Source organism: Vidua chalybeata, chromosome 2, assembly GCF_026979565.1.
Source record: "Vidua chalybeata isolate OUT-0048 chromosome 2, bVidCha1 merged haplotype, whole genome shotgun sequence".
Classification (NCBI taxonomy): domain Eukaryota; kingdom Metazoa; phylum Chordata; class Aves; order Passeriformes; family Viduidae; genus Vidua; species Vidua chalybeata.
The window spans coordinates 87,927,284-87,951,314 of NC_071531.1; the positions used below are offsets into that span (position 1 = coordinate 87,927,284).

The 24,031-nt window shown below is 38.2% G+C and overlaps 1 protein-coding gene across 3 annotated transcripts in view; it reads left to right on the top strand.

Annotated features, from left to right (window-relative positions):
* The window catches only part of DDX10 (DEAD-box helicase 10), a 153,694-nt gene that overhangs the window by 43,508 nt on the left and 86,155 nt on the right, over positions 1 to 24,031 (top strand). For all 3 annotated transcript variants that reach the window (XR_008429510.1, XM_053936178.1, XM_053936179.1), the window contains exon 13: positions 3,697 to 4,162. Coding sequence is in view for 2 of the 3 variants with exons in the window: in XM_053936178.1 (XP_053792153.1) it covers positions 3,697 to 4,162 (466 nt within the window). In the remaining variant the exon portion in view is untranslated. The remainder of the gene's footprint in view (positions 1 to 3,696; positions 4,163 to 24,031) is intronic.

The window sequence follows — 24,031 nt, forward strand, 5'->3', positions numbered from 1 at the left end:
GTTTTTGGCAAGAATAGATTTAGCTTCAATTGCCTGAGATTTGGAGTTTCTAAAGAGTTGAGAGATGTCAAGTTTTTCTCTCTTCCCAGTAGAAGCAAAGTTACCATGTTAATATAAACACACTCCAGGTCTTGGTATAAACACAATTAACAAACCTTAGAAGAAGCAGTATTTTAAGTCCATTACACTGTTCATTTAAATTAATTTAAATAAAAAAAGATAATTGACGCTTGATTTTCATTATTCACTGGAAACAAAAGTGGTATTCTCCTTAAAGCCGTACAGTGTTACTTCTTTGCAGTTTTACTCTTTTAATTTATTTCCTGAAAGTCCTTGTGAACTTGCTACTAAATTAATAGACTTACTTGAGTGTTTAGGTCATTTGTTTAGTTACTTCTGTGTATTCCCTAATAAGTGTTAGGGAATGCTGATGCCTGGCCACCTTGGTTTCAGTTGAAGAGCAGAACTGTCAGCTTGTACTTTTGATTTATAGCAGCAAAACACTCCCTTGATTTCAGTATTGCCTTTAGAAGCTGATTTCAAATGTCTTTCTAGAAGAGCTTGCTCTTAAGAAGTCATGGTATTTAGCACCAAAATATGAAACAGGATTGTTTGGTTTGTCAGCTGAATTGTTGTTGTCATTTAAAGGCTACCATAGTCTGAGGACTACATTGTGGTATTAGTGTGTTTTTAGTGTTATCTGTTAGGATTTATGAAATCTCACTAAATAACTTACCTGCTTTTTGTCTGTCTTCATCAGAAAACCCTGCACGTTTCTTATTCTGGATGAGTGTGTGAAATGGTAGCACTAAAGTAAAAAAATAGCTGCAACTTCAGCCGTAGTAGGATTGTGGTCTGAGTGACATCTAATGAATTATTGAAAACTAGTAATGCCCTTTGTAGTTTATGAAAAGAAAGGCTGGTTCATACATTGAATTATTTCAGTATGACTGAACTATAGATTTGGCGAATAATTAAGAAATAGTTTCTAAAGAAGCTGTCAAATCTAAATATATGGGGGAACTTTTAGCAGTAGTAGAATGCCCAGACTGTTTGTCCCAGATTTTTCTCCATTTGGAATATACTATGAAAAAGAGGCAGTAATGAGCCAAAACACTGACATTTCTTTGAGAATTTATGTAATTAAAAGTACTGGGGGATTTTTTAGTACACTTTTTCTAAGCTTATCTACTATTACTGTTTTATCAAATAAATTTGACCTCTCTCCCTTCTGCCTGAGGTCTGTATTCTTTTGGAAGTAATTTGAATTTTGACAGCACTAGTCTTTCTTTGGTAGGCTTGCTAAGCGGTGTAGAAAAAATTGCTAAGACTAACTGACAATTAATTTCATTCAATTATTAAAGTAAGACATCAGTGCAGTACAGCAGTCGGCAAGTGGAATTTCATACTTGAATGAAAAAAATAAAAATCTGTGAAGTCCTGTCCACATCATGGGCTGCTCCTTCTGTTTTGTAACTTTTGCTGAACAGAGAATAGTTTTTCACCTTGTCAGACTTTTCTATGCATGTGTATTCCTGATCTTTGATACTAGCTCTGGAGGTGTTGAAGAAAAGTTCTGATAAAATCAGAGTTTTCAACTCTGTGTACCTTGTGGCTGTCTGCTCAAGAAAGAGAAGTGACCACTGATTTTGTAGTTGCCATACAGTATTGCTGCTTGCATTGCTTTGTCAATACTTGACAGTAATAATTTATGTAGAATAATGTGAAATCTGGAAAAGCAAAAAAGCATTTGCCTTCCAAAGGATTTGATTTTTGCAACTTTGACCTCCTTGCTGAAGAGATTGAATGCAGCAATCTCTTGATGTGTGTTTTACTGTGCCTGGTGTTAAGGCCCAATTTCAGGTTTGAATGGCTTCCAGCTGCTGCAGTGAAGCATTACATCTGCTGTTTGATTATTTCCATTACAGTTAGTCAACAGGCCAAACTTCAACACATCATTTCATTGCAAAGGTAATTAGTGTTTGCTGTCAAACAGTAAAACAAGTTTAAGATCGCTAGTTGCTCCACTTTCAGTTCCCAGTGGTGCTGAGTAATCCTCTGCACTGTCAATAAATGTGCAAAATACATTGGATAAAAACTTCCTTTGATCTTTTAAAATAAAATTCTATTTGCTTTGCATGTTAATTGCATGTAGAACAGTGCTGAATTATCAGAAACACTAAACCAAAATTTTTACATTAAACTTTATTTGTTGGAAGATTTGTTATTTATCCTAACAGTGTGGATTACTATTTGGGTTTGCATCTACTTTTAACCTGTGGCTGGTATTAAAAGTGCCCTATTTAACCACAGGTGTGATTACAATTTTTTGTTTGTTTAAGCAGGGCACTCCTTTTGACTAGCTTTTCCCATTGGCTATCATTAAAAGTTTAAGGCTCTCCAGAGCCTACACTGCACTCTTGCTGCTCTGCAGTATCTTTTGAGTGCTTCATCAGCTGTTTATAATGACATTTCTGCTGGATAGTATGGATTAGATATTTCTCCTGTGCTATAACTTGGGTTCCTTTCAGAGGCTGTGTAGTGAAAAGAAGAAATTATGCTATCTACTTGAAGAGCACTGAGAGGTGAGGTGGTGTACAGCTGAGCATGTTTTGAATTGAAAGAGGCTGGTTTTTTACAGGTGTGGGTGCCTGTGTATATTTGTAGCCAATGCATTTGGTTGAATCCTTTATTCCTTAGTTAAGTGTATGTACGAGCACCAGGTGCTACTTTCAGTTCTGTGTTCTGGGTTCTCTGTGTGTTCTTTGCACCAGTACCAGTGTCCCCTCACATTTTTTATTCACCTAATAAGATGGCTCATGAACTCTGAAATCAGAGTTGGCTTTTTTTTTTTTTTTTTTTTTTTTTTTTTTTTTTTTTTTTTTTTGATTTGGATTTGACAGGGTCAGGTGTAATAACAGTGGACAGTTACAAAGTTTACTGAAGTCAGATGGGCTGTTGGAGTCAGGATATCTGTTCCCATGCAGTGCTCGCCAGGATTTTTGCTGGACAGGATTTTTGCTTTTTCTGCAATTTTTGCCCCTTCATGTAATGCTTATTAGTATAACTTTGAATTGTCATGAATAACTGGGTAAAATAATAGCTTTCCTGGCACTGTTAGTTACATATGCCATGGAGGTAAAGCCTTGCTGTAGAGAGGTGGAAGCAGGTGAAATTGCCTTTAAGGGAGAAAAGTCTCTCCCCTAGCTTTTTCTGCAGTTAGTCATTCATCCATACCATGTTTGTTTTCCTGATCTCTCAGTCACTGTGAGGTCAGGGGGATAATGTTGTGGGTGTACTTCCAGTAGTGAAGGACACTTAACACTGATCTGTCATCTCAGTCCTTGACATGAAATCCATGTATTTTCAATACCAAATTACATTGCTGTTTCTTCCACCGTGCTTTACTGTGAATCATAGATAGTTAATTGGCTCTTACCTGCAATGTACCAGCTTCTTTGTTTGCTTTCCTTCCTGGGAGGCTTATAATTGTTATGGAGAGTTCTCAGTTATTTCATCTTGCTTCCTCTTCCACTTGTATTTTTCATGCTGGACTTTTCTAAATGTGTTGATCAAAATGTGTCAATATGAATGATAATTGAAATTGAATCACTTGAGCCATCAATGAGGGCTTCTAATTTAGTCAAATTTTGTGTATCTGCCTTTTAAATTTATTTGGTTAATTCCATGTTTTAGGTCACTTGGTCTTGCTATGGCACCTCGTGTCAGATTCCTTCAAAGAGTTCAGAAGCAGCTGTGTGCAAATGAGGCAGCCAATGGGACAGACCACTTGGAGGAGACAGAGCAAAATGAGAATGCCCTCACCTTGGTAAATGAGGAAACAGTGGAGAAATGTGGAACTAATTTCAGTGGAAAAACATCTGTTAACAAAACAAAGGAAAAGCAGAGAAGAAAAGAAGCTGAGGAATGTTCTGTTTGCAGTGGAAGTGCTGAGGAGAGTGGTGAGTCTGAGGATGAATCGAAAGAGCTGTCTGAGGAGGAGGAAAAAGAAGTTCATGTACCTAACAGGGTACCAAACTCAGACTCCATGCAGTTCTTTGAAGATGATGATGATGATGAGGATGATACCGAAGGTCTTGATTTGCTGACAGTGAAACAACGGGATGTTTTTGGTGTGGAAGCTAAAGATAATCCAGCACTGGTAAGTATGCTTTATAGTAAGGCTCATGAATTTTAATCATTTTTTATTGGACTTGCTCCAAGGAAGGAGGAGAGGAAAAGAGGAAATTCTGCTCTTAGCAGAAGACTCATTGGAAGTCGGACATGTTGTGCATATGTATCAGAGGTTGAAAATACTCCCAAAAGATAAGTGGTGTGACTGAGCTTTTATCGTTTTATGCAGTTAGCACAGTTATACTTGCATAACGAATATCCTTGTACTGGCTTTAATTTATGAATAATGTGACTCGAAAACCTGGGAAATTTTGACAGTTTTGATTCTTATCCCTTCCTAATTTGCTTGTACCTCTCTAAATAGCTGCCACTTTTAGTCATAATTTTGATGCTGAACCACGGTTTATAGCACTGGGAACTGAATTGCAATACACAATGAGCCACTTCCTGACAGAAATCATAGCAGAATGATCTTTACAAGAATGTAACTTTCAAACAATGACTTTTACTTTTAACAGGACCATTCCCATTAGAATTGAGCCACTGTCAAAGAGAGAGAGGAAGTGCACATGTTTCTTGTAAGGCATAGCTATGAAGGTTTATTGAAAGTATTCATGTAAATCTTTCATTTCCTTGGTACATAGCTTTATAATTTCAATTTCTTTGTCCTTGGTATTCAGAGAAACATTTCTTTATTTTAATCTTTAAATGCAGTGTTACAGGAAGGGGAGTTTTGGTTTTTTTTAGGTTTTTTTGTAATTTCTGAAAAGCAGATTTGGTATGTGCATATTGGGATTTTTTTTTTTTTTTTTTTTTTTTTTTTTTTTTTTTTTTTTTTTTTTTTTGTATCCTTTGCTATCTAGCAACTGTATTTCTGTAGTAAAAAGATACAAGCAAAATAACCATCTGGTATGGCAAGGTTTTCTTCTGAACTTAGATGCATTCAAGGGCAGCCTCCGTTGAGCAAAGTATTTATTTTTCCAACTGGTATTTTAAATCTTTCTTTTTCTGGGCTATTACTTAACTACACAGGACACTTACCATGACCTTGAAGCTAATCATCATACTAGCTGCATTAATAAGCAGCATCTTCCCTTTGATATGTAGTGAAGTATGAACTAGTTTTATCAGCTGTCATTGTCAAAGAGGAGCAGTTGCACAGTAATCTGACTGCTGCCTGCACTCTCCTCTCTACTGTGAGGAGGCTGACACAGGTTGCAATCTCTTCTGAGAACTGTGGAAACAGAGTTAACTTTCTGTTCCTGTTATTCTCAGCCTGAGTGGTTCTTCCCAGGCATGGCCACTGCCTGGCAGTAGCTTATATTTATAATAAATTTTAGTTTAGTGTAGAAAAGAACTTAGTGTTTTAAAAGCAAAATGGAGTAAAACATCTGTGCCTTATTTAAAGAATGATCATCTCATATTGCTTCTACAATTTTGCATGCTGAAATACACAGACAATTCCATGCTGTTTTTAATATGTTGCAAAGTTTTGTTCAGGAAATGGTAAAAGGTGAAAGTTTGAGGTAAAAGAATGAACAGAAGAAATTTTAGGGAAAGTACAAGTGATTTAGAAAGTAATTTGTAACCACACTGGCTAACCTTTTAAGAGTTTTCCAGCATTAAACATTTATAGGTTAGTTTATGTTTAGGTAACTCAGACATTGTTTTCTGTGATACAATGTGGAATAACTGCTGTAAGGGTTAGTAGTTCATGTTTATTGTGCATAGAAGACCTTGTACCACCTAAAAGCTCTGGTACATGGAGACGTAATTAGAAAATACTAAGTTTCTCTTCTAAGCAGCTGAGAATAAAAAAATGGAAAGTTTCATGATCTATGTCATTAAAAGCTTAAATTATAGTTAAATAAAGTCCTGCAGAAATGCCTGTAGTAGTGAAATACGTGGTTTTTAGAAAGTCAAAATGCAGAGCATACTCTGCTTAACTTGATCAATGCATACAGTAGTGTGGGGTTTATTACCATATGATACTGTGAAAATTATTGATAAATTGTGGAAGGCTTTGAATGTAAGGATTCTGTTTTTAGTAGGAGAATAAAGGTTTGTCACTAACCATATTAACTTTTAAAGTTTTGTTATAAAAATACAACATAGTAGAAATTACATTAAAAGACTTGGGCATTGTGCATTTTTTATTTGACATAACTCAGCACCTCATTTTCTGGATGTTAGGACAAAATTGATAATGTGCAACAGTTTTTATAATTTTTATTCCATTTCTTTATTTCTTGGATAGAAGTTCTGAAGTGATTATTATTGCATTAAGATGGATCAGTTCATATTTAAAGCATTAATATTCTGGGATGTGACAAGCACTGAGCAGTGTGAATGCAGTTTTCCTGATGCTGTGTGTTGCAGTGTCCTTCTAGGAAGGACTCAGGAACCAGTTTGCTGCATTAATTAGTAGTAGGAAAGGCTGCAGAGAGTCTAGGAGTATGAACATAGAGTATATACTCAGCTGCATCAGTTAGGAGGATGTTTTAGGAAATCTGTGTACTAAATAAGATAGTAGTCCTTTGAAAACACTGGTATGTGGTCATCTAATTTGGAGTTTATGAATATGCCCACAAAGATTGAATTCAGTTTGCATTTATGCTTTTAATGTGTATACTTGATTGTGCAATTTCAGTATTCTTGCTTTAGGCTTCCTGTCCTAAAAGCAGTTCCAAAGCAGTCCTGCTGTGATTATTGAGCTCCAGGACATTTTTTGTAAATGGAAGCATTAGGTTTAGTTTCAGTTTTTGGATTGCTTTTGTTAGAGACACCATTGCTTCCTCATGTTTGTCTCTACCCTAGTCCCTCCAATGGAAGAAGGAGCAAGGGAAAGTGTTAGGTTGGTTCTGATGTAGTGCCCTGACCTTTGGTTATAGGTGGGGTTGGCTCATCATCTTTGTACCAAAGGAAAGGAAGTGGTCAAAAAGAGCAGGGGTTATTTAAACTGATGATGGACTCAAAGGGGATTTGTGGGATTTTTGTAGAACAGTTTGTTTTTATGAATGTACATGGTACTCAGCCTAACTGTAGAAGAGGTGATGGTGTGAAGTGTGACACATCCAGTGTTAATCCTTCTAACAGTGTGACTTGTGGCTCAGTTTCACTCTCTCCCTTTCTTGGTGTGTGTCCCTTGGCTGCATGTGTACTTTGTCATCTTGTGATAACACATATGAAAGAAAAATCTGTTTTCTGCATTGCTGTATAAAAGGAGAAACCTTGGATAAGTTGAAAGACCTTGGCAGATATTGCAATTTTGTTGTGAGCTTCCTAGCTCATTTTTTTAAGAGATAGTCACTGGCTGCTCTATTTATGAATTTTACTTTGATATGTCAGGATTTTTAGCTGGTGGTCTAACTCGTGGGACTTATTTAGATAAGTACAGTGTTCTTATGCATAAAAAGAAGGTCAGCTATATGCATAGGGCCATTAGCAGATAGGCAGCACTTAGCTGTTGTGTTAAATGCACTTTAAAAGAATAATTTCCATAATGTTAACAATATTAGCAGTATTGATGTTGCAAAGACTGTAAGTACTCCCTGGTTACAAACTTTGTTTCTAATGCTAATTTTATGAAATTGCTTTTTGCATTTGGCAATTCAAAGTCTATACTTGTTCAACTTCTATCGTTACTTATTTTGAGGACTAAGATCAAACCTATAATATTTTTAATTGGTTTTGTTTATACTTTAATTTTAGTCAACTTGTCAAACATATTGCATACTGTCAGACTTCTCTTCTGCTCTTGAATTTTCTGTTTTAGTGCAGAAAATAGTACCTTACTGAGTTCTCAGAATTGCTCTGGCTTCCTCCCTGCTTCCCCATTCCTTGTTTTATGGACTCCTAAAACTTCTCAGGTGTATTCAACAGTCGCTGCTTGGAACACTGTAACAAGCAAAAGCATACAGGGGTCTGCCTTGAACAGTACTTTGAGATTTCTTGGAGCTAGTCTGGCTCTTGAAGAGCATGCAGTTTGAATATTGTGGCTATGGAAGGAAATTATTTTATAAGCTGTGATTCTATCTGAGCTATCTGGCTTGCCTTGCAATCCATTATTATTACATACAGTGAAATTTTCTTAACTTTTCAAACACATGAAACAAACACTGTAAACTGGCATATCATGACTTGGATATGTACATATTGATAAAAGCAGGAAAGAATGACATGAAGGTACATCTCCCTAACTAGTGACTCCCTGACTAGTGATGATGGGTGAGTCTGTGCCAAGAAGCAGAGAGTGGTAGCTCCTTGTAATGTGGACTTTGCATATTACACAGATCAAGAAAACATCATATAATATGCACCAAAATGAGGACATAGTCTCCTGCAATTTTCTTCTGTGATGTTGAGAAGAAAGCCTGTTACACTCCACAGAAACTGAAATTAATTTTCAGCTATGTGATTTATCTAGATTGCTTCTCTTACATGGTCTTTTCTCTCTGAGTGGAATTTCTTTCCTCCTGTTACGTGTTATGAGAGAGCTTTTCACCACTCTTCTGTTTATATACTGCTTTTTTTGGCATGAAACATCTTCTCGTTCTTCTCACCACCTCTTACTAGCTATTATTCTTATGCTTTCATGTTAATATATTTTAAGCAGTTGACTTTGTCTCCTTGAAGCTTTTCAGGGGATAGCAAGGTAAAAAATACCCAAAGGATGGAAGAAGCAAAGAAACAAGGTGGCTGGCCCCCTACCCTTAGGGGAGTAGCCTGCTTTGCTCCTGCTGTAGCAGTGTGTTGTGTCCAAGAGAAGAAAGCTGCTCCAGGCAGCCTGCTGGCTCTGAAGAGAGCATTATTCCTTGGAGACATGTTGTAAAGTGAGCAGTCTGGCAGAGAAAATAGAGAAGTTATTTATTTGTAAGTTAAATAGAAGTCAATACTGTGATGCATTACATACTATAAAGTCTTCTTCCTGAAGAGTGTGCTTTAGGTTCTCAGCCCAGTAACAGAGTGCTTATGAGTTTCTAGTTGAATTACAGCAAGTAATAATTTATATGAAAAACAAAATATTTGCATACAAGTGAACTAGGCCTACATTTAGATATTTGCAAAGTGCTTCAAGTTTCCAGTGTTAGAAAAAGTTATCACCCATGAATGGAGATGAAGCCTGCTGATGGTACCTCAAGCCTCTTTATCATCACATCACAGAACACATTCTATGAAGTGCATAGAAATTTTTAAAGAAATCATATTTTCTTTCAAAGCAATTTCAGTAACTTCAATACAACTAAAACTTGTTTTTTTAAGTATGTTTATGATGTCCAGTTTTACGTTCTATGTAGTTTTTAAAAGTCCTGTTTTTCAGGATTCCTGTGAGCTACGAAAACGACAGAGGAAACCCATTTACTTGTCTTCTTGGACAACTTTTACTTTTTGGATTTGCAGAAAAGCTCGTTCTCCTGGCTCTACTATTTTTGTGTAGAACACTCGTGATTTGCTTGCTAGATTAAAACTAGCAACAGAGGCTTTTCAGGCAGTCCTTTGTAAAAACCCATAATCTACATAAGCTCCAGCTCTGTAGATCAGTCATTGGTTTAGACTTCCTTCATTGCTTTCTCAGGTTAGCTGCTTTAGCACTCTTCTGTTGGCTCCACATGCATCTTCAAATTTCCCTCTACAGATTTCTATTTCAATTGCATTTTTACTAGCTTACTAAGAACTTCTGTAGTTTATGAAAAAATCCCTGTATGTTTTTAGGTTTCTCATACCTATATGACAGCACCCCAGGTATTTGTGCTAATCCCTGTGATGCTTAGGTTAATTAAAAAAAATCTACAATTAGAAGTCTCAGAGTTAGTGGTAAACTGTGTATTTGAAATAAATGGCTGCTATATATCCCTCAAAGGATATCTGCTCAAGACTGTCATCCTAAATACTTTAATCATGTTGAAAACCTGGATAAAAATATGGGGGTTTTATGAATATTTATGAATTTTATTTGATATATCTGCCCCTGTCACAGATACTAGCTCCCTGTATCATAGGCTATGGAGTACATAATTCTGATGTGCTGGGCTTTGCTTCTGTGGAAAATTTGACATGTTTGGGTGCTTTTGAACCACTGTGAATAATGGTACTTTTGATGCCCACAATCCATCCTCTTGGCATTTGTTACTCCTGTAAGTAGGAATCAGGTGTAGAAAGATGGTAGATGAGTAGTAAACCTGCTTTGAATATTTATATTAAAGATATTTGAAAGGAGCCTGATTTGAGCCTGGAAAGGTTTTCCCAGGTCTGGTGAGAGTTGTTCACAAGTCAGTAGCGTTTCCAACTGGCTGAAATGTACAACTTGCCATCTAGAGCAAGGGATGTTGACAAGTTAGTAGCCACTGTAGCACAGTTCTGAACTAGGCAGTGCCGCCTCTTTGTTTCAGCTACTGAAGCCGTGAGTTAAACTCCTTGATTCCATGTGCCACCTGAAGCAGCCTCACAAGTTGCCTTGACTCTGCGGGACCTGCTGAAGTACCACATCATTTACTGCCCTGAGGAGAGGAGGCTGTTTGGCAGCGTGTTTATGTGGCCAGCTTCACAGAAGTACTTTGAAACTTGTGTGTAACAATCTGAATTTTGAACCTTGACTGGAAGGTATACTAAGCAAGTTCCTAGATGGTACAAACTTGGAAGGAGCTGCTGACTCCCTCCAAGGCAGAGAGGCCATATAGAGAGACCTCAACAAATGAGAGGGCTGGGCAATCACCAACTAAATAATGTTCCACAAGGGAAAGTTCTGGATGCTGCACCTGGGATGGGGCAGCCCTGGATGTACAGACAGACTGGCAAATGAGATGCTGGAGAGCAGTGCCACACAAAGGGACCTGGGGGTCCTGGTCTGTGGCAGGTTGGACATGAGCCAGCAGTGCCCTGGCAGCCAGGAGGGCCAACCCTGTCCTGGAGGGCATCAGGCACAGCATGGCCAGCTGGGCAAGGGAGGGGATTGTCCTGCTCTGCTCTGCTCTGCACTGGGGCGGCCTCACCTCCAATGCTGGGGGCAGTTCTGGGTACCACAGCATAAGAAAGACATTAAACTAGGGAGAGTGTTCAAAGGAGGGCAACAAAGGTGAAGGGCCTTGAGGAGAAGTCATATGAGGAGCAGTTGAAATCACTTGGTGTGTTCAGCCTGGAGAAGAAGAGACTGAGAGGAGACCCCATTGCAGCCTGCAATGTCCTTGTGAGAGGAAAAGGAGGAACAGGCACTGATCTCTTCTCAGTGGTGATCAGTGAATGGCCTGAATCTGTCTCAGGGGAGGGTTTAGGTTGGTTATTGGGGAAAGGTTCTTCACCCTGCGGGTGGCTAGGCACTGGAAAAGGCTCCCCACGGAGTGGTCACAGCATCAGCCTAACAGAGTTCAAGAAGCATTTGGACAACACTCTGAGACATGCGGTGTGACTCTTGGGTATGGTCCTGTGCAGGGCCAGGAGTTGGACTCTGATCCTTGAGGGTCCCTTCCAACTCAGGAAATTCTGTGATTCTGTAATCTTTCCAGGTTATTGATGATTCATGCTGTACAGAGTGCTCTGAGCAGGCTGGACTATTATTTGCATGCTCAGGTTTCAGCACCTGGTGCAAATTCAGGCTGAAATGAGGTGTGTGCTTTATCTCTTAATTGAATAGACCTGAAACGACTGAGAGAAATGCATGATCTTGTATGTCAAGAAATACTAGAATATGACTTGTATGACTTGAAATATTTCACTAAAATCTTACTAATTACTAATTTAATACTTGTAGTAGGTTACTCAAGCCGGCAGTAATACCCTCGGTTTTAATTGCTCTTTATTGCTGATATATAGCCTTGTTTAATATATTGCAGCAGTTTCATAGATAAGGATGAATGAGCAAAATACTCTGCATTAAATCTGCCTAGTTTTGACCAGTACTCTCTGAATCTGTAGGATTTGTAAACTTTAAAATGCCACAGTTTCCTTTAAAATCATTAGTCCCTGAGTGGTTACTGAACGATGCCATTGGAAATATTTATAACTGTGACATAACTTTGGATAAGTGTTCTAGAAGTTGAATGCTAAAATTGTGAAGTACTACTAAAAATTATACAACACTAATTTTAAAGGATTGCTGCTTTCTGAAATAGTAATAATAAAGACCAACTATCCAGTATGTATCTGGAGTCTTCTGACTATCTGTCAGCAAAGTTAAAATTTTGAGAATTATTCTTTATTGTAGAGTGGCTTTTCTGATACAGACATCTGCTACTGTAAGCATTGCTTAATAAACTACCCATGCACATTTTAAACAATATTTTGAGGCACAGTACTAAATTGGTGTCTGAGGTGTGTAATTTTCAGATGGAATTGTTTGATAATTTGAAAATAAAATCTGTGGGTGATAATTCATCAGCTATTAACCAAAGTGAATCCTGGGGTAATTCATTACACTATTACTGACATTCTGCAGATTGTAATTTAATGGCTATTTTAAAAAGGAAAAATGTGTATGCTGTTTTGGAATAGCAACCTGCTGACTGACCAGGAGCTAGGAATTCTGCTTAGTTGCATGGAGCAGATATTCCATGTTTCCATGAGGCTTTGGTTTGTCCCAGCTGTGAGGAGTTGTACTGTTGGCATCCTGACTGGGATGGAGTCTCACTTTCTGCAGCCTGGTCTCTCTGCTCCCCATCTTGGATAAAGCAGAAGCTGCATCTTCTGGGGATAAAATTCTCTCAAAGGAGCATTGCTTTGAATGAGTGAAAGGAAATTAAACCAATTAAGACTGCAGCCTCTAGCTTTATCTCAGTAAAAAACAAATTAAGTATTTGGGCTTAGCCAAATACTTGTGTGGGCTTTAGTCTTTGGGCTAGCCTGGTGGGGAAGTTTTAGAGGTCTTCTCATTCTTCATTACCACACTGTTCCTGTGGTAGTTTTCCATGTATTTCAAGGCAGGTGGTTTCTGTCCTTTGCCTCAGCTACATGTGTGTTTGTTCCTCTTGCTAGAAATCTTAGTCTAGCTGATGCTCGGTGTATCAAGATAACTGCTTTGCCAGCTCCTTATTGCCCATATGTTCTGTATGGACCTCTGTGAAGTACCGGGGTTGTGCTTGCAACGAGAGATGGCTGGCAAACATGCCTCAAGAAAATGAGGTGCATTAGTAAATCCCTCAGAAAAGCATAGATGGGTGACCTTGATTGGGAAAACAAAATGAAACATGTAGCTTTTTGAGGAGCTAAATGGCAGTATAATTTCCCTTAGATTTGTCCCCTATGGGCCCAAGACCACAAAGCATTTTTTAAAACTGTCTTTCATGGTATTTTTCTGTGGTCATATTGACTGTGCTTCTTGCAGAGAGGCTGTGCAAGTGGCCCACTGGAGAAAAAAAAAGCCAATGTCAAGCCATGAAACCACTAGTATTATGGTTTTTGAAATTAGTTTTACCTGCTAGCAGAGTAGAAGAGGAGTGTGTTTGAGGTACTTGTGCAATGCAGATCTTGCTATGAGTTCTCAGGGAAGGGAACACAAGACGATAGCCATTTAAAAGAGTAGCTAGTACTGACACCCTTCATTTTAAACTGGAGTTGCTGAAAGTACCTTTCTTGTTTCCATAATCTCCACACTGAGCAAAATTATTATTAGTTGAAGTTTTATTTTTGTTGACTCTTACCTGAGTCAGAGTGGGAGAGTCACAAAACACCAGCTGTGTGGTAGCAGCTTTCCAGCAGCTTTGCAACAGAGACCACATCTTGCAGAGCATAAAATGACAGTGTGTGTTTCTTTCTCCACAGATCTGTATGCATATACATGTAATGTATATATCTCTTACTTTTGGGAAAAATACTGTTTTTGCAGTTAGGGTTAGGTTAGGGTTAGGGTTAGGCTTTAAATACATACAATTCTAGTCTGAGATTGGTGGATGTACTTCTGGGTGATATTCTTGCATTTGGCTACTTCAGATTGCACTAATGCAAAACAGGGGTCCTTCTGGTGAGGTCACAAATCCCAGTGTTAGTCCCAAGTTGGTTTTTTTGTTTTGTTTTTTTTTTTTTAATGGAAAGGAAGAGAAGAACAAGCTGATAATACTAAAATTGGCATATAATTGCCAATATATTGGCAGCTGCAACTGAGGCTTGTTTGCATTGAGGTGCACTGAATACCAAAATGTAGTTCAGCCATAGCTATTTACATGCTTGTAAAGCAATAAGCACATGTTCTGCTGGATTCTGTTACATTCCAGTCACGGGAACTCACAGATGTGGGTTTGCAGAAATGGGTAATTCATCAGTTTGCATATTTTGAGAATAGCCTGTCCTAGAATCACATCATTTCTGCTAAAGAACTATGTTGCTGTCATTTCCTGTGATGTCTGCTTGGTGTGAGGTTGAGCATGGGAAGAGAGCAACTTCCAAGGAGTTTCATGAAAGTTTACATGTCCTGGCTCACAGATGAGTACTGTATTTGCAAGACAGGTTTTCACTGTGTTTTTTCATGTCTTGTTTCTTGAGGTTTCCACTTCAGGTTCAAATTTGAGACTCATTTGACACATAGATGGGAAGCAGACTAAAGTTAAAATTTTGTGTGTGTTTTGATCAGTGGATTGAAAAGAAATACTCATCTCCAGCATTGGAACACATTCTGTGTGGGAGTTTCTAGCACATGTAGCTCTTACATCAGTTTAGAAACAGTGTTTGAAGATGGAGGCACATTGTGAAGAAGAGCTTTCTAAGTAGCTTGTCACAGAAGCTATTGGCACTAATGTCAGGAGGGGATTGAAGGGAGAAAGGAGAATTAAGGTGAGAAACCTGAGCTGAAAGGCAGTAATTTTGTATGGGTGTGACAAATCCATGAGGCTCTTTAGAACCTGACCCTTGAGGAGCCCACAGGATGCTGTTTGCAAGCTCCTGTCTCTCTTAACTTCATGTTTCATAAAAATTTATACCACCTCTTTTACAGTCATATTTGGATATATGTTAGTGTGTTGCTCACTACGACAGTTTTGAATATTGACCATTCTACTAATATGTGGTTTATTTTTCTCCAGCTTTTTAGTGCTACAGTAGTTGCATTTTATAGATGTAAAAGGAAGTGGTCATCTGGTCTGACTTCCCTGGATATTATAACCATGTTGTGTTACTCAATCACTCCTGTACTGAATGCAAAAAATGAATTTTGAGTAAGTGTACCTTTCAAAAGGCATCCTTTTTAGATCTGAAGAGATGGAGAGATGTAAAATCCGCCACAACTAGTTACTTTTTCCAGTGGTTTAACTCATTTGTTCATGTTGTATTAAAGAGGTGGGTATGGGATTGAAGAACAAAGACAACAGGGGACATAATAAGAGGACAGCAGCGGAGAATAAAGATAGCAAATATTCCTTTGGCCTGCAAGAGAGACTTTATTTTAGCACAGAGAAAAATGTGAGAAGAAAATGTGATAATGTTATGGAGGAGGTGAATGACATGATATAAATTGAAAATGCAGTGTGCAAATGCAAATTAAGGCAGCTTCTAGTTTATGGACAATTTGTTGCTGAATGTTAGCAAAAGTAATTTGGATGGCCTCCCATAGTTCCTTAGGTGTGGAAAGGGTGGTGTGGGAGTTGAAGGATCTATGTTTTGACTGAGTGAACTTGAATCAAATTTCTGCTTCTTGCTGGTTCAAGTATTATAATTATCTTACCAAGGAAAGCCTTAAAAGAAAGAGAAAAATTCTGTGTACCACATCTGCAGGTAATTTTTCTCTCTTTGGTTGTAAGATCAGCATTTACTGTAAGCCAAGGAAATGTGTTGTTTTCATTAACCAGTTTTGTTCTTGTGGCTCTACTTTCACAATCCCTTTTAAACATGGGAAATTTAAAACATAAATTACTTTGACTTCTCTACATTTTCAAGAAGTATTTTATTCTTTTTAGTGCAGATTAATTTTGCAGTGGGTCACTGAAGAGAATCAATCTTGAATCTACTCTGTTACTGCTAATCTTTTTTTACGCTTGGAAAAATAACATTCATATTTTATTTTTCCTTTGAACACTTTTGAAGCACTTAGGAGCAACAATACTCTTCTGAAATATTTAATGATGTAATGTAGAATAGCTGCTAGTGATTAAAAGCAAGGCGGGTATAATGGAATATTTACTGGGTAAATCGAAAAGAGACTAACTGGTAAACAGTGGTATGAGAAACATTAAATTCTTCTAGTGGAAAAACATCAGAGAATTGGAATGTAATTTTAGCTTGAGTCTTTTATCAAGTGCGAGCATCTCATTGAAATGTAAATGTTGGCATGTTGTTTTCATTTTTTTTCTTTAGTTAGTGAAATAATATTTAAAAGGTATTTCATATTATACTCTTGTTACATGCTCTACTTAGTGTAACATGAGTGCTGTGGTCTCTGAAATGGATAGAGCTGTCGTGGCATTCACACTGTGCTGGTGTTGGGATAGGAGGTAATGGATGTAGCTGAAAAGTGCTTGCACTTGTCCTGCTCCTGTGGGCCTTCAGCTAGTTGAATTCCTTGCCTGTGTGTCGGTTCAGGCATCTCTGATTTCCTTTGCCTCACATCATATTCTCTGGTGTTGAAACTTCTGGACTATAGTATCTACAGAGCCAGGCAATTCCTCAGATATTTTCTCGAAGAAAGGATGTGAAGTAGATCGGAAGAGATTTTATTTTACGTTATGATTTTCTGCCTGTCTGGACCTTAGGAGGGGATATAGAAAAGGGCACATTTCCTGCTTGTGCAAGATGCTGGCTCCCAAGTTGATGTAGCAAGTGGTGGGAGGCAGGAGGGGGATGGGCTGCAGGAGCTGTGCTGTCCTGGCTGCGGGCTCCTGCTGCAGTGAGAGGCTCAGTGGGCAGCGCTGCGGCTTTGCCCAGTGACTCAGGGCTTGGGCTCTAAGGGCTGAAACTGGCACTTGCCCTCTGGCACTGAAGGGGTCGAGCTACCCTGACAGGACACGTCGCTTCTTCCCCGTGTCTCATCTCTGTCTGCTGCTTTAGCTTTTTCTCAGAAACAAAATGCTGCAGCATTCCTTCTCTCCTGAAGAGGTTACTTTGTTACCTAATTCCTGATGGGTTATATGGTAACTCTGAAAGTACACACCCAGTGAGAAAAAGGGACATTAATGGCAAGGAGTTAAGCATTTAAAGTGGAGGAATAGTACTTGTACTGCTGCTTCCTCTCTCTCAAGTCTGAAGGTAATAAGGAAGCTGGGCGAAATAAAAAAAATTAGCAAATCCAATTTTTCTGCACATATAACTGTGTCTAAAGATTTTACAAATAAAGAATCATTAGCTCTTGTTTTCAGTTAATCATCTGAGCAATGCAGTGCTTCTAAAAGACATATTACCAACTAAATTTGTTCTTGTTTCTGCAGCAGGAAGGCTCAAATCTACTTTAAAGTATTTTTAGCAAGATTAAATATAAATTCATATGGATGTTCAGTACATACTTGAGAGGTTAATGCTTGTATTAAGCTACGTCAGGGAAGGTACAGGTTGGATATTAGGAAAAAAATTTTCACCAAAAGAATAATAAAGTACTGGAATTGTCTTCCCAGAGAGGTGGTAGAATCACCATCTCTGGATGTGTTTAAAAAAAGACTGGACATGGCACTTGGTGCTATAGTCTAATTGAGGTGTTAGGGCATAGGTTGGACTTGATAATCTTAGAGGTCTCTTCCAACCTCATTATTCTGTGATTCTGTATTAACTATTTTAACTTTTAAAACTGAGTTGTTTTATGGTTTAACCCCAGCTAGCAACTAAACACCTCGTAGCCATTTTCCCACTCCCCCTCAGTGGAATATGGGAGAGAATCAAAAGAGTAAAAGTGAAAAAACCTCCTGTGTTGAGGTAGAAGATAGTTTAACAGGTAAAGCAAAAGCTGTGCTTGCAAGTAAAGCAAACCAAGAAATTCATTTACTGCTCCCCACGTGCAGGCAGGTGTTCAACCATCGCCAGGAGAGCAGGGCTCCATAATGCATACCAGTGACTTGGGAAGACAAAGACCATCACTACAAATGTCCCCTCTTCCTTCTTGGTTCCTCAGCTTTATATGCTGAACATGATGCCATCTGATTTGGAATATGTCTTTGGTCACTTGGGGTCAGCTGTCCTGGCTGTTTCCCCTCCCAACTCTGTGCGCTCCCAACCCACTCATGGTGGGGCGGGGTGAGACACAGGAAAGGCCTTAACTCTCTGTTAAAAGCAAACTGTGCTCAGCAGTAATTAAAACATCTCTATGTTACTAATACTGTTTCCAGTACAAATCCAAAAAATAACCCCATACTACCTACTGTGGAAAAAATTAATTCTACTCCAGTCAGAAGCAGCACACTAGGCTAAAAATGTTGCCACAAAATCAGTGAAATAGTGAGTCTTTAATTTCCAAAAGCCACAACTACTAAATCTGTTTCAGGAGTGAACCCAAACTTCATATTCTTAATTCTCTTCTCATCAATTCCCTTAGAATTCCATCCTCCTTGAAATGTGGTGGGCAGGCATTTGTGATTCACACAAAAAGCACCATATGTTGCTGGAAGCTGTATATACATTTGGAGGGAGGTGCGAAGCTCTCAGAGCTCAATACTGCCTTTATAGATGTCACTGGCCAGGGTTTACATTGAGAATGTTTAATGAGGTGGCTCAACATAAGAACAAACCAGTTGTTAAGATAGGGGTGACTTGAAATTTTTCACAAGTATAGCTCTGTGTTTGGGCATGATGATATTAATGTATGGTGACTCAAGTTCTTCAGTCATTGGAGCTTATATATAGTGGTTAAGGACATCTAAGGTGATGGGAGAAGCCAGGTTATTTCTAACTATAAAGCTGTAACTTGTTTGTTTTCCTCTATTTGGTTTGTTTACTCTGAGAAAATTCTATGAGCTTATTTTCTATGTTGTGTAAAAATATTTTTTTTGTTGTTTACACATAGGTTACTTAAAATTCATTGTGCAGTTCTGTGTACTTTAATGTCTGGTATTTGTGAGCTGGGTCTTTGCATTTGCAAAATGATAGAAAACTGTTGAAGGTGAAAGCTTAGGTCTCATGGTAATCTATAGTGTGAGTTTGAACAGTGCATTCGGACTTTTAAAATTTACCTTTTTTATTTACTATTTTTGTATATAACAAGGAAAATCTTTAAGTTTTATTTTTGGAGTTCTCTGAAATCTTTCTGTCCTGCCGAAATCAATGACTTATGACTGAGATTCACTGTCCTGAGACAAACTTCTGCTGTTCTCCTAAGTTCAGACAGGGGCTAATAGAGAGCCCTAAACTGTTCTTGTTGGTAGTTATAGAATAAACTTATTTCTGTACGTGAGCTGTGCCTCACTTTGTGTTCCCTTTCTCTCATACTGCCTTTATGTTGTTTTTGTTAGTGCTGACTCTGTCACAAGTGCAGGAATTAGCTGACATGGGAGAAAGAATTTCTCACCAGTCAGTCTTCTTTGTGCAGAAAGATAAATCTGTGGATTATGCCAGTCTTGTATTTAGTCTGAACGTTCATCAGCTTTTCAGGAAAGAGAGTGAGTTGATACCATATTGAGCTCATTTTTACACATAAGCAAGGCTGAATGCGAAGGTTTCCTATTCAGTCTGAACAGTGGTAGGAGTTCCTGAACCACTATGCAGAAATTATTGTAACATAAGCAGTCCACCTTACCTTCAGGTGTACATTGAGAAGTGGAGGATATGACTGTATGTAGTAGTGAGTAGCTAGACTTGAAGAAATCCAACTCATCCCTTTTGGGCCATTCAAGCAACATGATTTCCTTCAGTGTATGTAGTAGCTGGAACTTCTGCAGATCCCCACTGTATGCCAGGAGCAGCAGAAGTCACCTACCTGATGCTAAGCATTAGCTCTAATTACTCACGGGGAGGGAAGGGATTTGAGTTTTTTGGTTTTGTTTTGTTTTGTTCAAGGCAAATTTCAGAGAAGGTATTGATAACCAAAAGGCATATACAGTAATGATATAGGAAAAAGTATGTAGGGATAATAGACTTCAAGAGAGAAGGCAAAACCACACTGATATTCAAACAGAAATGGGAGCTTACCTGTGGCAATTAGAATTCTTTAGTACTTTGGGGACATGAGCTAATTTAAAATGTGTGAATTGTTAATACTTCACCTATTTACTGTATTCCTTACTTTGTGTCGAATATGCTAATGGCAGTTAAGCCAGTGAAAGCCTACTTTCTGTTTTAATCAGAAAGCTGCTGCAGTTGTTAGACATTACTTTATGAACATCTGTCACTTTTAATATTGAGTTGGCAACCCCCCAAATTGTTAATGAATAAATGAATTCTAAGATCTGAATGGGTTGTGCTTGTATTGGAAAGCTTTGCTGGCTAGCTGCATACATAACAGGCATCACTTCTAAATACTGGGTCTAGACTAATTAGTTTGTTCTAATAGATGGGTTGTTGATGAAAGCACTTAAAACTTTGGTTGAAAGAATCTTCAAACAAACAACAACAAAACCCTATCCAAGAACTCCCTCTTGAGCTTCAATCAAGAAGTGTTGCTAATCCCAGCTGTGTAGTCAGAGTAATGTGCCAGCTGTCCCAGACCTGCATTTGACAGCTGACTGCTGTAGGCAGAGTGACAAGTTGTAGACAACTGTAGAGGCAATTTTTGATAATATCTGGGGTGGGGGGGAGGGGGGGCGGGAAGTGCCTAAAATATACTTTTTAAATGGTTATTCAGCACAGAATGAGGAAACACTGAGACAACAGCAGCATCCCTTACTCTCCACACAGGTATTGGCAAACTGAGTGGATCCAAGTTCTTGAAGCTATAAAAGGGGTTATTACTTTTTTTTTCAATGTTTTTAAAGGCATTGTGGTACACGGGTTAAGATGATGAAATTTTTTGGGTAGACACAGAGTTGAAAAAAGATAACTGCTTGAGAAGGAGAGAAAACTTGCTTTAAGAAGTGTTAGAGGCCTTTCTGCATTGCCTAGAGCAGGTCAGCAGATCCTTCTGTCCCTTTTGCAAAGTATTTAATGTATGTGCTGATGCTTGGATGGTTATTTCTTTAAGTTCATTCACAGATGATTAGAGGGATGAAGCCCCTTTCCTGTGAGGAAAGGCCGAGAGAACTGGGTTTGCTCAGCTTGGAGAAGAGAAGGCATAGGGTGCCCTAACTGTGGGCTTCTAGTACCTAATGGGGGCCTACATGAAAGCTAGAGAGAAACTATTAACAAGAGCACTTGGGGACGTGGTTTAGTGGTGGACCTGCCAGCACTGGGTTAATGGTTGTACTTGATGTTTGAGGTCTTTTCCAACCTAAATGATTCTGGGTTCTGTAAATCAGGTTAATAATCAGCTCTGTGACAAAGGCTGCAGTACTGCATCTTACATAGCAAATAAAAAGAATACCTTGGTCTTGGCAACTGGAATACGCAGAAATTGGAAAACCAGTCTGATCTTACATGCTTAAATGGTGAGGCTGGCAGACTGCTGCATGTGCACTGACTTTTGCTAGAATCTTTAGCGCTCAAAGGATGCTCGTATGTGAGTAGCTTGAAATTTGAAAGCTCCTCTCTCTCTCTGTCTAATCAGTGTCAACTGCCCAAAAAGGACTCAGGACTATGTCAGAAGGTGTTTATTCTTGGTGCATGAACTTGCATCTTAGCCTTGTTCAGCTCATTTGACCTGTGTCCATGATTTTGAAATAGAATTGGTACTTGCATCTGAAACAGGAAAGCTTAAAGGTGATATCTAAATACAGTAAATACCAAAAGTGCGATTATTCTCACTTCAGGAGTGCTCCTCGATGGCTCTGGTAGCAGCCAGCTTGAAGCAGCTATGGCGCACGCCCTAATCTAAACCCAAACTCCAGGGTGCAACATGTGCGTTTCCTTACATTCACTTGAATGTGAAGATGTACTTCAAATAACCCAAAAGTTTTAAAGCACTTTGCTTGTTCAGATTTTTAGGAAATAATGGAGTTTGTAATTTTGTAGTTTATGAAGACTCCATGAGTATACTTGTCTTGGCAATGTGTCCCAAGAGATCCTTTATTATTTCTTGAATGACAATCTAAGTGCAGCGCTCAGCCATCCCTGATGAGTGGGCTGAGCATGTGACTGGGGAGCAAAGCTGTTACTGACAACCTGTTCCCTTTAGGTTTGTCTAGGGCAGTAAATAAAAGTTACATAATTTGCATAAGCCTATTAAGTGATATTCTCAAGGGGAATAACAATAATTTCTAATGCTGTTTTCAGTGCTGACAGTTGATCCATTTAAAAATTAGATACTAAGAAGGATTCCAGTGAAAGGAAAAAAGGTAGAATGGTTTGTGGCTGTGTCACAGCAGGGTGAGGAAGGTACAGAAAAATGTGAGTCTTCTGTGACCAGTGAGTTCCCAGTCTTTATATGTTGTATGGAGTGAATAGAAAAATCAAGCTAGACCAGTACAGTTGTTTGAAGAATAAGGTAATTTCAGAGATTTAAATGCAGGCAGAAAGAGATTAATGAGCACAGTATAAATTCCATGTGACTGTCTGTTTTAAGCTAAAAGTATACAGATTGTTGTTTTTCTGTATGAAATGAGACAAAATAAATCACAATGAAATTGAACATATGTTATTTGCACTGGCTTGTATAAATCTGTTTCCCAACAAACATTTATTGGAACCACTCAAATTTGTGTGGAGGAAAAAACACTTCTGTAGTCTGTGATGTTTCTTGGAGTGGCATATTGAAAAAGTTTACTACATCATCCTTGTAAAATAGAAAGCTTCTGTATGCTATTAAAAAGGGACTTTTAGAGTAACTTAATTTGGTAAAAGTGTATGAAAAGATAAAAGTAAACTTTTCTTTAAATCTTTATAGCATTGTTTTTACTTTCTCATTTAGGTTTTCCCTATACAAGTCCTCACTTTTTGTTACCTTACTGTTCAAGAGGCTGACACTATGGTATGGTTGGCCAAAGTTTGTGTGATTCTGTCTCCCAAAACTAAAAATTATTTGTTGATAAGAACAGTTACAGAATAAGCATAGCAAAATCCTCCCTCTTTATTCTGAGATACAAAAATTAGTGTATTCTGGATAATGGGAATACCAATATGTGCTCCAAATACAGCTTTAATGTTTGTCTAGGACATTTCAGGAACAAATGCTCAATTTTTTGTTGTCTCTTTACACAAATGTGTAAAAGTGTTTTTGGTAAAACAAGTAGTTTTTAAAAACGTTGACTGGTGTAGAAAAGTGAGGTCTAGAGAAGAAAAGAGAGTATTAAGCCTCTTCATTATTCTGAAAAAATATTTGTCATAGCTTAAAAAGCAGATTTTAATTTGCAGAATAGACAGTGTTATTCAAAGTCAACACTGGCTTGTGTTCCTAGGGTTTGAGACTATTATTTTATTAATGCAATGTAATTAAAATGGCAAATGGAAAATTAGAACTCGGCATTTGGGGGTAGTTTTATTGATATATTCCATGATATATTTTATGTGCTTATCCAGCCTGCAAATGTGCATAACTTCTTAGACTTTTGGCTATTTCTTGAAACTTAAATTAGTGAAAGCTCTTTTGTATTATGGCACAGTAGTAGTAGGTATTGACTTTGTGATAATGGTTCAAACCATAATTATCTTTGGTCTTTTCACGCATTGTAAAATATTTGCATAAGGGTCACAGAAATCTTTAGCAAGTACAATGTATATTTGTTGAATACTTTCTGGTTTAAAAATGCAGTGCTTTTATGCCTAGAATTAACAGATCAGGTTATTGTTGCAGCAAGTTTTCAGTTTGTGCCAGTAAAGCCAGCAGCTTTGATTAGAAGTTGCAGTGCAGTCAATAGGATTGTAGTTTGTCATTTGAGACTGCTTTGGTTTCAGCATGGAAATTCTTGCAGCAGGAGGAGCTCTAGACTCTGCCAGTGTGCCAGCCTAACTAAGGTTTGCCTGCTGTCTTAAGTGGAAG